Here is a 15,509-nt window from a genome sequence, read left to right as displayed (position 1 = left end):
ATTTTGATATTATTTCAAATAAAAAAATCTAACTTATATCTCTTATTATTATTTATGTTATTAAGAATCTGACTATTATAGTAAATTTTTTTGTATGACTATTTTCTTATTATAGAAATAAAAAATCTAACTTATATCTCTTATTATGTCACAGATTTTTTTATTATTTTAATTATAGCCCTTTCATATAAATTACTCGTGCACTTTTAACAACTGAAATTCAAATATCATACAGCTCCATAAGCAGTGTAAAGAAACCAAGAAGCTAGATTTTATTTTACAGCTTTTGGAATTGGTAACAAAAAAGCATAAGAAAAACCTTAAAACATATAATAATAATAAAAATATCCACAAGAAATTACACCCAAAAAAAACATTACGGAAAAAAATTAAATGAACACACAATTTAGACAAGCAGCACTAACCTGTTTGTTTATAAAGGAAAAAAATTGTAAAAGCCACCCAACTACGGCTGAGCCTGTGCTAAATTAGTAGACTATAATAATCCAAGTACAAGGAAAGGTAACTAAGATATAGAATTATACAACAGAGTTGAAACAATCCATGAAATTACCATTTACTCAAATCTGGATATTACCATATCGACTATAACTCAGATACGGCAAAACGAATCGCTTCTCTTTCTAAATTCGGTTTCTTGACATGAATGAAGTCATTGTTCGATTCAAGTAACATCCTTTTCCGCACCATCCCACATGCAAGCTCTGACTCCTTCCCCATTCAATTTTCATCCAAAATATATCATCACTTCAGTCTTGCTACTCTCTCTTTGCTTGCCCGTGTAAAAAGTGGAGACCCTCGTCTGTCACAAGAATTACCAAAAGAGAAGTGGATACTCATCCAGGAAGTTTTCATGAGAACCAAGATCATGAATAAGTCTTCACAAAAGAAATACTACTAGAGAAGTATTGAGTTATAGAGCTTTTATGAGAGTAGTTACGATAAGATGACGTCCAAGGGAAAAGCACACCATCCAATTTAGCAGTGAAACAGCAGAAAACAAGTGTGGTATACAACTCCAAGGGAAAAATTAACATATTGTCAATGATAAAACCAGAAACAACATACGGCCAACACAAAAAAAATATACCAGTTTCATTGTCAGATATGTCAGCAAGCTTCGAAATGGCGTCAGTTAGTGCCTGTTCATGCTCCTGATAAGATAAAGATAAACATCGATGAGCCAATCTAAACAAAAGTTCAAATTTAGGCAAAAAAAAAATAGTAGATATTGGTGCTCTGTCTAACCTTCAGCAGTTTCATTGCTTTCTCCATCTCCAAAGGGTCTGGATGACTAGCACCAAAGACCTTCTCCACCTGTCAAATATCGACAATCAATTGATAGCACATGGCATCTTACATGTGCACCGTGAGAAACTGTTTTGTACCTCCTTAATTAGAGCATCAGTTTGAAGCAACTGTATATCATCTTGTGCCTTCTTTCCGATGCCATTCTGCGACGGTGGAAAGTCCTTTCTGGATTGACTTTTAGTTAGCCCTCTTCCTCGTCCTCTTCCTGCACCAGGAACATTCTCTCTACCAACAGGCCGTTCCAACCCATGGCCCGGTTCGCCATAACCTTCATCCCATTGTATATCTTCAGGAGAAATCTTCATAGCAAAAACAACCAAAATAAGAAAGACATCTTTGTATTTCACAATTGAACATTTTAGTTTCATACACAAATTCCAGGCAATTCTTTCACTGATTTTGTTCCATGGTGCTGCCACTACTACGCGAAAAGGAAACTTATCCATGTCTTGTAGAGATTGCATACCAGTACACAGCTAGGCTTCCATTTTCTTTTTTCCATTTTGTTACAACTCATATTGGGATTATGCGGTCAGTTAAGGGTCCATATCAAACATAAAATTTACCTTATGCCAAGACATCCCTAAGCATCATATAACATTTCAAGTCCTTCCTAGAAATGCTTATGCCAAGACCATTGGTTGCAATGCAAAGACATATATCAGTAACTACAAAATGAGAACATGTGTTTCAATGTAAAGCCAATTTACAAAGACATGCACATTAAAACTTGGTGACTCCTACGCACTTGATAACATAAAATCTTTGGCATTACATTGTGCCCGATAATACTCCATGGTGGCTCACTAAAAGTACGCGCAGCTCATTATTCTCCAAGAAATTATAGTGCTTGCACAATAATACAAGCAACGCCAGCCCAGATAAGATGGCCGGCCTTTCATTGGAATGAAAAAAATATATGGTGTAAAAAATTATTTTAACATTAGCAAAAGATATCATCACAAAAATACAAAATTTAGCATGATTCCCAAGGAAAAGGAGAAACCAATGACTAGAACAATCTCACCGGTAATGACATGAACCAATTCGGACCATAAAACCCTGTAGCAAACCTCAATTCTAAGCATTTTAACTACAATTTAAATAGTAAAAAACTCACCAAACACCACATGTCTTAACAAAGGCACATTTTAAAAAATACTGTAGCAAAGCTTTCTCATCCAAAAATGCCAAAATACCAACAATTGAAACTCAAAATGTAAATTCAAATCATCACTCAATCATGATTCAATTAAAAGACATGACCAAAAAGGCAACCCAAAAATTTATGATTCCATGATCAGAATCTAACCATTACAAGATCAATAAAAGATTAATGCACAGCTAAGGTTCCACATGTTTGATCATTTGCACTAATTCAGCCTTTCTCGAGTGGTCTTTTCTTCAACAATATTATGATCGAATAGAGAATATTGTTTTAATAGAAATAATAGAAAAACAATGGAAACTAATGAAGCATTCGTGAACACATCCACCAATTGCTAAAATATAGGCACTGAATTCATCGATATTGTGTGTTAACACACAACACATCAATAGCAAACAAATAGTGAAATGGATAAACAATTCCACAGATGCTATTTTTAAATGATATATAACAGGAGAAAAGAGTGTATCTACCTCTGACAGGTTGACCCATTCCCATGTTTCATATGAGGTGCCTATATCATACACAAGGGCATGTCTCTCCTGGAAAACCATATAGACAAAGTTACACATAAACTGAGCATAATTAAGTCGTCAAACCACAAAATTTTTACATATACCATTTCCGGATCATAATTAGTTATTACAGCTTCATAGAAACTATTATCGTCAGGCCATCTGGTTCTGACTTTCCTTCCAATCAATGGATCAAATGAAGCACCTTCTGCGGGATCATTCGTAAGGCCACCAGATAACATGCGGTTACCAAATTTACCTCTTCCAGCTGGACCAGAGGGATACTGCATTTTCATTGATGATGCCCCGGCCAGTACCTGACCCATAAAACAAATTGTAACTAAAAATAAGTATCAGTAGATGTGCAGCAGAATTAAACTGAGCAAATAATGAACCCTAAACTCACAGATTTATGCTTTTTGCCTTTTGCACCCATCGTGGGGGCACGCTTTGCAGCTGATGAAGACGGCTGGTTGTTTGTAGCCATCACCTGTGGGTGGAAAGCAGGAGATGGCGCACCAAAGGACTGAGAAGGTAGTGAAGGAGCTATCTTCTGTTTTTTACGAGAAGCTGAGATAGAAGGACTGGGTATTGGATCATGGACAGCTTGACTGGCACCTCGCATGGCTGGTTGAAGCCCACCAGACTGTCTCCACTCCCTGATTTTTATTCCCGCGATTGTTGTAGGAAAATGTGGAAAACATGAGTTTTATATAAGCTTGAAAACAGGGAATGGTTCCCATAAAAGGACAAAGCTTGCACAAACCTTATTCTTCGGATTGTTTCATCTGCATTAACCCTACTAAGTAGATCCCTGTGTTCTTCATTTGATAATCTCAATTCTCTTCTGAGCTCGGTAATTAAACCTTCCTTCTCCTGAAGAAATTAAATGAAATCAAGAGTCGGTCATATCTTAACAAAATTTCATGCCAAAATTTACATAATGAATGCCATAAAAATTACCCAAGTAATGGCATCAGCTTGAGCTTTAAAGGCTCTTAGAATTGAAACGTATGCCTCTTGCTCGAGCTGATGAATTTTAGCTTCCATATCAGTCTCCTCATACACCCTGGGATACGGCATTGAACCAAAGGTAGCTGGTCTTCCATTACCGGAAATGCGGCCACCTCGTGACATTCTATTTTGATGTGGTGGAGGAAAATCATCATCAGTTCCTGCAACAGCGACAAAACGGGAAAAAATCAATTGTTTCGCCAAACAAGGTACAAAGAACGAAATGATAAAAATTGCCATGGCAAGTGGAAAAACAAACATGTAATCTGAACATGGGTCGGCATATAAATAGTTTAATAGAAGAGTTTATTATCCTAGACTTAGGTTGCTCATCTAAACTCTACTAATATTGTAACCTGTGATTCTCTCAAATATCCCAATTCTTACGCTAAACTCACCTTCCCAAATCAGCTCAATATTGTAGTCTTGGCATATGCTTATAAGTGAATGTGTAAGGTGATCCAATACAATATTTCCTCAAATAATAACTAAATTCCAACATACTTAATATAAAACATCAGGACATCAACTTATCTAACCTAAATCAGTGTCAGACTGCAAAGAAAGTACAGCAAACTATAATAAGATTTGAAAACTAAACAAACACTAGGCATCCAAGTTATTGCCATCAAAAGAGACTATTTTTTCCCGAATTACAGTAATGGCATGGAACCGAAAACTCAGAATAAGCAAAGGATTGGCTGCATCATAACTTAAGTTTGCACATGTTTCCAAGATGTAAAACATAGGATCTCTTTATTATGCATGACACTACAAGGGATCAAATATCCATCAGCACGATACAAGTCAACAACGGTTATAGTAAATACCACCAATGGTGACTTTGGTCAACCAATGGAATGCATCAAATGAAACACAAGACAATGTGGAACAGTAAAGTGTGAAAATGAATATGCATATATTTTGAAATTGGTTACAATTATGTACGTGGATGACTTATTCTAGCTTTCTCACTGTATCTGCACAAGTGTGGTATAAACTGATTGACCAGAACGAAAAGGATCAGACACTGCAAATTGGGAAAAAATTGATCAAACAGTTTCAAACAATTCAAAGTTCACATTCATGAGTCAAATGTGGTATAATAATAACCTAAAACTTAATCATGTGTGCATACGACCATAGTCCCACTACTCCCCAAATAACAAGCACTAATAAAACCAAATCTACTTGTGCTTTATTTTGACATAGATTAGCAAATTTGCACATGTACACTAATTGGAGTCAATCATAAAAACTCTTTTTTGTTTATTCTCATTAAAAGGCTGATCCTTATTATCAGTGTTAGCATAATTCATTCTGCAACGTATCAAAGTACTACAACAATATTTTGTTGGCACATAAAGTCTCAAACAAACACCAATTGCAAAGCAGAGACTTTTAATGAAACATATGATACAATGAAGTGTAGCATGGGATCAAACCATATCTTTTCTCTGACAAAATCAATTAATCTAAACTTATTATTACTTTTCTTCCCACAGCCGCATCATGAAAAACCGCAACCGCTAAATTGGAAAACTGAGTGCTAATCCTATTCTCTCATTTATCATTAAATTTCTCTAAAAGTTTCAGAAATTATTTGACATACCTATCAAGTTTGAAACAAACAGACTATCACACTGTACTATAAATTTCCCTGACACGCGAACCAACCAAAATAACCAAACTTTAACGAGAATCCAGAAAGTTTTACAAAAGGAAATCAACAAAGAATTATCAAATAACATTGTAACAAATAATTTGCTAAACCGCCCAAAAAGATAAAGACAAAATGGCTGCTTTAATCAAAGACCCCTGGCCACATTTTCCAATTTCCAGCTAGAGACATCTGAGCATCTCATGAAATTCTGAAGTGGAAAAGAAAGAAAAATTTCTATTTTTCAAAGAAACACTCAATACTTGATACCCAAACCCATAATCGAACTGTCATAACAAACATAGTTAATAAACCCTCATCAAGACAACAATGCACATAACTTTCACAAAACTTAATCCCAACTTTTCAAACCCCAACATCAATAAACTACGCAAATCGTATAAATACAATTTACTGGCAGAAACCGAAATTTCATGCACTTTAGAGAGAATTACGCACCACTGCTGTCGTACGGTTCGTAGTCCATAGACAGCTTTTGCTTTTGCACACCGAAATCGAAATACGTCGCAGCTCAAAATAACGGAACCCTAGAATCCAACCTCGAAACTACAGAAACTCGTAGAAAATCCTACTAAAGATCGCAACTTTACCAAGTTAACACAACGAAACGAGCATAATACGAGAAGCTTAGATTCGATTTTGTATGATTTTGCCAGCTTTCGAGTGTGCGCAAGAGTACGCACCCGGACGTGAAATGGGTCAATGAAATTAGGTTTAGAATTGTGGGGTTTGAGTCCACGCTTGTTCGCACGTGCGAATTAGAAGAATGGGAAGATGGATTGTTATTAATTATAAGTTCACCTTTTAAGTGATAATGACTTAAAAGTTGCATGTATAATAATTCCAAAATTTCCTTTTATATATTAACTATGCTTTTAATTTTAAATACACACTATTTTCTCCTTCAAATAATTCATTGTATTATATTTACTTAACATTTAAAATGCAATGTTATTTTTTGAGAATTTGTGCAGATGAGTTGCTTAACAGTATCAAGAGACATGGTTCGATTGAAGAATGACGACCAAATTTAACATAAAAAATTTATCAAGAGAAAATGACTTCAGTCTCTGATGAATCACGATGAAGGGTCTATTAGTTCTGAAAGAAATATTTTATTCTTTAATTATTTTTTTGATATTGATATTATCTATATAAAGTTTTGCAATTCTATATTATAAGATTTTGCTTGATTTATCTCTAAAAATTAGAGGATTTGTTTTTAATCTAGTATATATCTCTAAGATATGTTATCCTTGTTTAAAAGAGTTCATTTATAATAAAACTCTAATGTATCTATATATTATGGGATTCTTGTATGGAATGTGGAGGAATTCAAACAAAGGATATATATAGAGAGCTTGAGAGATGCACGGAAAGGTGTTCTTGCACACAAGAAAAACACAAGAGCCGATCTTATTTTGATGAGAAACTTTTGTGTGATCGGGTTATTACTTTGTTGTGTTGCTGATCCGTGTTGTGGACACTCGAAGGACAACAATCGTGTGGAGTGTTGCTTGAAGAGTTTCGGTGGTCTTTATTTTATGCGACATAAGATTTGCATTTGTGGTTTTATTAATTGGTTTTAGATGCAATTTATTTCCTTGGGTTGTCAAGGAATATAGTTTTTATGCTTGTCACTATTATTGGTTTTTGTAAACAATTTACAAGTTTTCTAGTGATAATTTTTTTACATGAGGCAAATACTTGTACATAATTTAATCTGTCTTATTCTGGTTATTAAAGTTTAAGTGTGTGTTAAATAATTTATTTCGCTACATGTTGTGAACGATGTTGACAGCACCAACACACAACACTATAATCTGATACAAAGTTTACCGTTTCTACACTTTTATGTTAAACAACCCCCTTTCAAGTGGTATCAGAGCAAACTCTTGATCTACTAAGTGATTGATTTTGGTTATTTTTTGTTCATACATACGAAAGTGCAATGGACGAGTTGTCAGCTAACTCTGCTTTTCGACCACCGATTCTATATGGATCCAACTATGCCATTTGGAAAGTCAAGATTAGGGTTTGCATCAAATCCATTGAAGAAAGGGTGTGACAACGAGTTTTGGATGGTTGGATCTCTCCTAGAACTGTTGATGCTGACAGAGACAGCCGTATAAAACCAGAGAGTGCGTGTACAATTGATGAAGTCCAAACCTCAAATTTTACCTTGAAGGTGCGTAATGCTATTTTCACCTCTGTTGATGTCAACATGTTCAGCCTTATCACCAACTACATATCTGCCCAAGAAGCATGGGGCATCCTTCATAAACACTGTGCTATTGACGAGTATAAGGATACTTCTACACTTAACCTGGAAGATTTGATCAACTCACTCAGAACATTTGAGATGAACCTAGACTTGCAAAAAAGGGATAAAGGGAAGGCAATTGCACTTCAAGTTTCTGACAATTCATTCCATGATCTGATTCAGGAAGTAAATGAATTTGACCTGTGTGAAAATTCAATCTCTCTGATAACGAAGAAATTCGGTAATTACCTAAAAAGGATGAGGGACAAAAAGAAAATCATTCAAACACCGAAACATCCGTTTGTTGCTTCTGAAAAGAACAAGAGACATGCATCTTCTAAAGGACATTTTAGGCCAAGGAGTGAATTGATGGCTCGACCAGACCTTAAGAGATTAGACTCAGTCCAGTGTAGAGAATGCTCTGGATTTGGACATTACACAAATGAATGTGCCAACAGACTCCGTAAGAACAAAGGCATGACAGTTTCCTTGATTGATGACGACTCAGAAGGAGAACTGGAATCTTGTAGAAGATCACTCTTCCTTGTCTACGATTTTGGAGGAGAATAGATGGCTGCAAATCAACCCGCTTGGTGTTGCCTCTGGTGTTGCAACATCGGGACGCAACACCACTTCAAAATCTTTGTATCTAAATGCTAAATCTCACAATGACTCAAGCATTCAAGAAAGCCATGATATTGATTCTGATGAACTCACAATAGAAAGTGTGCGGTCCATGTACGAAGAGCTGTACGAAGATTGGATAAAAAGAAATCAAATAAATTCAATCCTTTCCAAAGAGAATGTGGAACTGAATAAATGTGTGTCTCGGCTTGAGTTTGTTCTGAGTAAAAATGATCTAGAGCTCTACAGAGTCGAGGATGATCTTGAGAAGGCCTTAAAAACTCTTGCAAAATTCAACTCAAGCTCAACAAAATTGATTCAATGCTAATGATGGGAAAGGACAGTAAAGCTGGTTTAGGATACGTAAAAAACACGTATGAACATGGAGAAACCTCCAACTCTGGATCACAATCAACTGTTTTCATAAAGGAACAGAAATTCGATATGATCTCTTCGAGGATTGATCCTGTGGTGAAGACTCTCCCAACCAAGAAACCAGACACGGTGCAAAAGCCGAAACAAAGAAAACATCACTTTATTTGCCACTGCTGTCATAAGCCAGGTCACATCAAACCTTTTTGTTTTAAGCTCAGAAATGACGACATGAACTGGCATGCAAATCGGTTATTGCCACGGTGTTGCCCAACACCAGGCGCAACACAATAGTCGAAAGGGCTCCTGTGAAGAAAGTTTTAGTACCAAAAACTGTTATTCATTGCAATGTCATTTATACATCATTTAAAACTAACATTGCAAGTATCTGGTATTTCGACAATGGATGCTCACGCCACATGACTGGTTCCAAGGAACACCTCACTAACTATATTGAAGTAAGAAGTGAACGTATAACTTATGGAGATGATACGAAAGGAAAAATTGTCGGCAAAGGAACCTTAAATGTGGATGGACTCCCTAAGCTTCACAATGTGCTTCATGTTGAGGGACTTAACTCAAATTTAATAAAAATTAGTCAACTGTGTGATGATGGCGTTTAGCAAAAATAATTGTGAAGTATTTGACAATAATAATGTCTGTGTTATGATAGGATCTAGGTCTGCTGACAACTGCTACCAACTAGGTGAAAACCATGCTTACCGAAGTAGCAAAGTGAGCGAGTTCGATCTATGTCATCAAAAACTGGGACATGCAAACTTCAAGACATTGAAGAAAGGTAAGCAAACCCGTGTTCTACACCAAGTTTTGCAACACCTTGGGACAACACGGTGTCCTGAACTCTTGCATATGGATCTCATGGGTCCAATGGAATTGGAGAGCTTGGGAGGTAAGAAGTACTCATTTGTTTGTGTTGACGATTTCTAACGTTTCACTTGGATAAGTTTTCTTAGAGATAAATCAGACACATTTGACACCTTCAAAAACTACATGCCAGGGTCACTAATATGCATAATATGACTGTTGGTAAGATCAAGATTGATCATGGTAAGAAGTTTGAAATTCTCAATTTTCATCCTTGTGTGACCAAAATGGTATCATTCATGAGTTTTCAGCCCCTAAGACTCTTCAACAAAATGGTATAGCTGAAAGGAAAAATCGAACCTTGCAAGAAATGGCTCGAGTCATGCTAAGTTCTAAAAATATCTCAAAACGTTTTTGGGTTGAGGCGTTGTACACGACGTGTCATATTTCAAATCGTGTATATTTAAGGAGTAGTTCTACAATGACATCATATGAAATTATCATGGGAAGAAGACCAAACCTTAAATATTTTCATATTTTGGATGTGTAGGTTATGTGTTGAATGACATAGACCATCTAGCTAAATTTGATTCCGATAGTGATAAATGTTTGTTTCTTAGATACTATACTAACAGCCGTGCTTATCGTGTATTTAATCTAAGAACCAGGACTACAATATAATCAATTAATGTTGTGTTTGATGATCTTGCAGATCTATCAAGTAAAACATCGGAGGATGATGTAGAAGACTTGCTGGATACGTGTGAGCCACTGACCAAAACTTGTGTTGAGGCTAGCGTTGAGCCAAATGTTGCAACATCCAGCACAAAACTGCCACAAAGTTGCACAGAAACAGTGGAGAATGAACATAATGATTATGCGGTAATCAATGGTGGAAAATAAATTCTCAGCAAAATTCAGAAGAATCACTCAATATCACAAATCATTGGTGAAGTACATGAAGATGTGCAAACAAGGAAAAGGGATAAAGTCGATTATCGAAAGATGATTGGCTAGTATGCATGAGCTCCGTGTACTCCCAGGTAAGTCACTATTGCTTCGTGCCAAACATGAACCAAAAAATATTAATGATGCTCTAAAAGACGAATTTTGGATCAATGCTATGGATGAAGAACTTGAATAGTTTTTGCGCAATGATGTGTGAGATTTAGTTTCAAGACCCAATAATTTAAATGTTATAGGAACTAAATGGATCTTTAAGAACAAGGCTGATGAATCTAGTAATATCATGAGAAATAAAGCACGATTGGTTGCTCAAGGGTATACACAGGTTGAAGTGGTGGATTTTGGTGAAACCTTTGTTCCTATAGCCCAAATTGAGTCAGTCCGATTGTTGCTTGCCATAACATGCCACATGCATATTAAACTCTATCAAATGGATCTTAAGTGTGCGTTTTTTAATGGTATTCTATAGGAGGAAGCATATGTGAGTCAACCAAAAAGATTTGAAGATCCACATCACATAGACCATGTCTACAAGCTGAAGAAGGCTATCTATGGACTGAAACATGCTCCACGAGCATGGTATGGTAGGTTGGCCGATTATTTGATCAACTTGGGCTTTAAACGAGATGAGGTTGATAAAAACCCTCTTTATTCAAAAATTGAAGCATGACATTTTGATTTGCCAAGTTTATGTAGATGACAATATTTTTGGTACTTCATTACAAAAACTTGTTGATAATTTTGTTGAGTGCATGTCATCACAATTTGAAATGAGCATGGTAAGAGAGTTGAATTTCTTTATTTGATTGTAAACTAAACAACTGCATGATGGTATATTTTTGTGTCAATCCATATATGTCAAGAACTTGATCAAAAAATTTTCAAATGACAACGTCAAACACATGAGAACTTCCATGGGGTCTAGTGAGAAAATTTCCATAGATGATGTTGCCGATGTAGTTTACAACACTCTCTACCGCAACATCATTGGTAGTCTTTTATATTTAACTGCTAGTCACCCGACATCATGTTTGGTGTATGTTTGTGTGTCAAGTACCAAGCCAATCCTAAAATATCACATTTAAAAGCTGTCAAACGATTCTATAATACATAACAAGTACACTTGATTTAAGATTATGGTACACACGAGAGACCAACACGAATTTGGTAGGATTTTCTGATGCTGACTGGGCTGGTGACCTAAGTGATAGAAATAATACAACTGGAGGTTGTTTTTACCTAAGGGTATAGTAGGAAACAGAATTATGTCTCTTTCCATTGCTGAGTCTGAATATGCGACAGTCGGTAGTTGTTGCTCACAACCTGTGTGGATGAATCAAATGATTGAGGATTGTGGCTTTCACAATGATACCATGATTGTTTATTGTGACAATTCCAGTGCCATTAACATTTCTAAATATTCAGTTCAACACTTTTGAGCTAAATACATTGACATAAGACACCACTTTATTTGAGACATGGTTGAAAAAGCTATAATTCGAATGGAGTTTATTGGAATTGAGAACCAACTTGCTTATATATTCACGAAACCTTTGAATTTTGAGATATTTTCCAACCTTCAGAAGTCTCTCAGCTTGTGTGCACAATGATCACTCACGCGTGTTGTCGCCGGTGTTACAACATCAGTGACAACGCCAATCATGCATGATTTTTATAGGATGTTAAACATATTGCATACTCACAATCATCATGTTTTTGTGTAAAGTCTGAACAGTGAAGGTAATTTCTAAAAGATACTCTCTGAGTGTTCATACTTCCAATCAAATATTGAAAAGCGAATTATGATCAATCCAAGGCATCAAGTAGTTTCATGGAAATCATGATAATGTCCAATGTGAAAAAATGACTTGGAAAATATGAGCATAAGGATAAAAACAGAAAAGAGGTAAATAACAAAATTATTTAGAAGAAAATAGAAAAAGCTACCTAGAGGAGTCCATCGAATACCGTTCTTCTAATGTGAGATCTACCACTTCTAAGTCAAAATAGTGATGAAAAAAACTACCTAGGAGAGTCAATTGAAAACTGTTCTTCTAGTATGAGAGCTACCATTTCTGAATTAAAAGAAAGTTTATGAAAGTTTGACTCAAACTCAGCGGTGTTGCCAGGAGGTGTTGCGAACACCTCAGTTCAGACACTTCACAATTTGTTCACTAACTGATTTTTTTTTGTGTCATTATATTTTAGGCATAAATAGGACATGCATATTGTTTTGTTTTGTGAATAAATCGTGCTGAACGAAGTAACTGCTTTCAATCCACAACGTTTGAAGAAAGACATCGATTTCCTAACTTTTGAATTTATGTGGTTGCATATAAATCGATGGACTATGTTCGAAGTGGCGTTACAATTGGATTAACTTCTAATTGTAAAATTTTAAGTTACCGTTGGACGAGGGTGTGACGTATAAATGGGAAATCAAGTCTGAAAATTGTTACCGTTACCGTGCGGATTGTTTGGAATTGAAAGATTGCGTCAGTATTATTTTTTTTATTGTTGGAATATGAGTATATATACAATGTTACCATTGAATATCTGAAAATTCTTCTCACTTACCCTCGCATTTTTCCTTACTCTCTGTGATTTCTTTGTGCTTTCTTGTGCGTAATTTCTAATACTCTTCGTAATCCCCCTCACATATTACAGATGGCCGGATCAGGCTATGACCCGTTGGATATTCAAAGTGAGATGGCTGAAAGAAGTGGCGTTCCACCACCAGTGGCAACACCACCCACAACACCGCCACCAGAACCGCCTACAGAAAATTAGCTTCAATTGATCACTGTTGTCAAGAACCCCACTCCCTTGGAAACCACTGCTCCAGGTGAACCAGGTAATGAAATTGATGCCGAAAATCCATCGGATTTCGAAGTCTTGAATAGGGAATTTCCAGTTCCCCGTGATCAAAAGCGGTCCAAATGTCAAGCAAGGTATGACCCCTAACTTGCACCTCTTACGAAGCCCTGCGCTTCTTTCTTCACTACAAATGTTCTGGACCCGGACTTCTCGTCGGGTGATGATTCAGATTATGTGGATTTTGAATTGGTTGCACTCTCAAGAGCAGGTTGTCCACAAGTAGTATAATTCGATGAGTCCGAATATCGTATCCACAAGGAAGCTAAGGTAGTTACAAGTCCACTACAATGTCCTTTTGTTTTGTTTTGTTTTTTCCTTTTAATTGTTTGAATTTTTAATTGTTCAAATTTTAATTTAAGTAGTTGAGATTAGATGATCCACTCTTGGTATTTTAATAAAGTTAACATTAATGAACATTATTGAAATCCACTTAATAAAATGGTTCCAATATATTAAATAATCATATTTATATTATGTTATATATTATTATCTTATAAGTATATAATATATACCAAAACTTATAAATGTTGTCAAGTATTTATTGTGCTATATATATATTTGTAAACCTTCAATCAAGGTTCCTATTTTATATGATTGGTAATACCAAACTAATATTTAAATGGTAACAAGAAATTAATATTATGATATATTCATATATAATAAATCAAGACATCCACTTTAAATGGTTGGTAATATCAAATTAACATTTAAATGGTTCCAAGAATTTAGTGTAACATATAGAAACAATAAATCAAAACTCCCAGTACTTATAAGTATGATATAATAATGCTTAAAGAAATAAATATAACATAAACAATAATAATGATTAAATAATATAAAAATAGATTATTACTTTTTAATAACCTTATTATCATACCAAGAGTTTCACATTTTCGTCTCAACTTTAGGAAGTTAACTATTCATTATTCAAAGTATAAAACTTTGAATATGAAATTAACATGCTAATTATATTTAAATGAAGAAATAAAGGAAAAACAAAGAGAGAAATATTATGAATTCGAGAGTTTGCTCATAAAATGAGGGATATTTCAATACATTACAATGCACCCCTATTTATAACCAAATTTGGGGAGACAACCACAAATAAAATATTATTTTTTTACACATAAGTCTTCGTTGGTGTTCCAAGAAATTATGTCATCATACACATCAATTTCAAAAATCTTCCCATCCGAATTTTCTTTTCCACATAAAACAAAACAGGTAGATAATTGAGTTGTTTGAATTATGGTTTTTTTTTACCATTTGACCAAGTAATTTGAGAGATATGGTCAAAATACTAGAGCGTGGTAAAATTGCCACTCCTTTGGTAATTTTATTTGTTGGTTAATTTGATCAAAATTCTGAGAGGATTTTTATCTCATGATTGTTACCAATATTGTAGATATAAACGTGAACTTTCTAATGGTCTAAGAATCATCTTAATCTCATTTGCCACGTCAAGGTTATTCTTGTTTTATCGAACCTGTAAAAATAGTAAAAACTTATAATTACACAACAACTTATATTTTATACAATTTATTATAAAACATATAATATTTAAACTTTTAATAAAACAAAAACTATAAATTTATATTATAAACATGTAATTAATTTACAATTTTTTTATGTTTATCACACCTCCCAACCAGCTTATTGCTAGTCCCTGACAATTTAAGCATTAATAGAAATACAAAACATATTGATTAATTTAAATACAAATGTAATCGGAACTATCCAAATTTTTAAATTAAAGTTGAAAATTGTCAAAGTTATATCAAGATCATCATAATTATAATTTATGAAATAATCTGAGCTGATCAATTCAAAGCTTATTTTCAGGTAATTAAATGTACATGGCCTTCAGAAATT

At 34.8% G+C, this 15,509-nt stretch overlaps 1 protein-coding gene across 1 annotated transcript; it reads right to left on the bottom strand.

Moving 5' to 3' along the window:
- Nucleotides 1–249: 249 nt before the first annotated feature.
- Nucleotides 250–6,460, bottom strand: LOC140987579 (protein EMSY-LIKE 3-like). The gene is made up of 10 exons (XM_073456146.1): nucleotides 6,149–6,460; nucleotides 3,979–4,190; nucleotides 3,782–3,891; nucleotides 3,422–3,674; nucleotides 3,120–3,332; nucleotides 2,974–3,042; nucleotides 1,410–1,631; nucleotides 1,270–1,338; nucleotides 1,112–1,175; nucleotides 250–823 (listed from the first exon to the last, which is right to left on the bottom strand). Exons 1-10 carry the CDS (start codon nucleotides 6,174–6,176, stop codon nucleotides 780–782), a joined length of 1,284 nt encoding a protein of 427 aa, XP_073312247.1. The 5' UTR covers nucleotides 6,177–6,460; the 3' UTR covers nucleotides 250–779.
- Nucleotides 6,461–15,509: the final 9,049 nt, after the last annotated feature.

Source organism: Primulina huaijiensis, chromosome 11 (assembly GCF_012295235.1).
Source record: "Primulina huaijiensis isolate GDHJ02 chromosome 11, ASM1229523v2, whole genome shotgun sequence".
NCBI classification, from domain to species: domain Eukaryota; kingdom Viridiplantae; phylum Streptophyta; class Magnoliopsida; order Lamiales; family Gesneriaceae; genus Primulina; species Primulina huaijiensis.
This window is presented reverse-complemented; position numbering and strand designations above follow the sequence as displayed.

What these genes read in the sequence shown, in the direction of transcription:
- LOC140987579 (XM_073456146.1), bottom strand. Translation starts at nt 6,176, where the DNA reads ATGGACTACGAACCGTACGACAGCAGTG. An exon ending in CTAATTATGATCCGGAAATG is followed by an intron (nt 3,043 to 3,119) that starts GTATATGTAAAA and finishes ATGGTTTTCCAG; the next exon opens with GAGAGACATGCCCTTGTGTA. An exon ending in AAGCAATGAAACTGCTGAAG is followed by an intron (nt 1,176 to 1,269) that starts GTTAGACAGAGC and finishes TTATCTTATCAG; the next exon opens with GAGCATGAACAGGCACTAAC.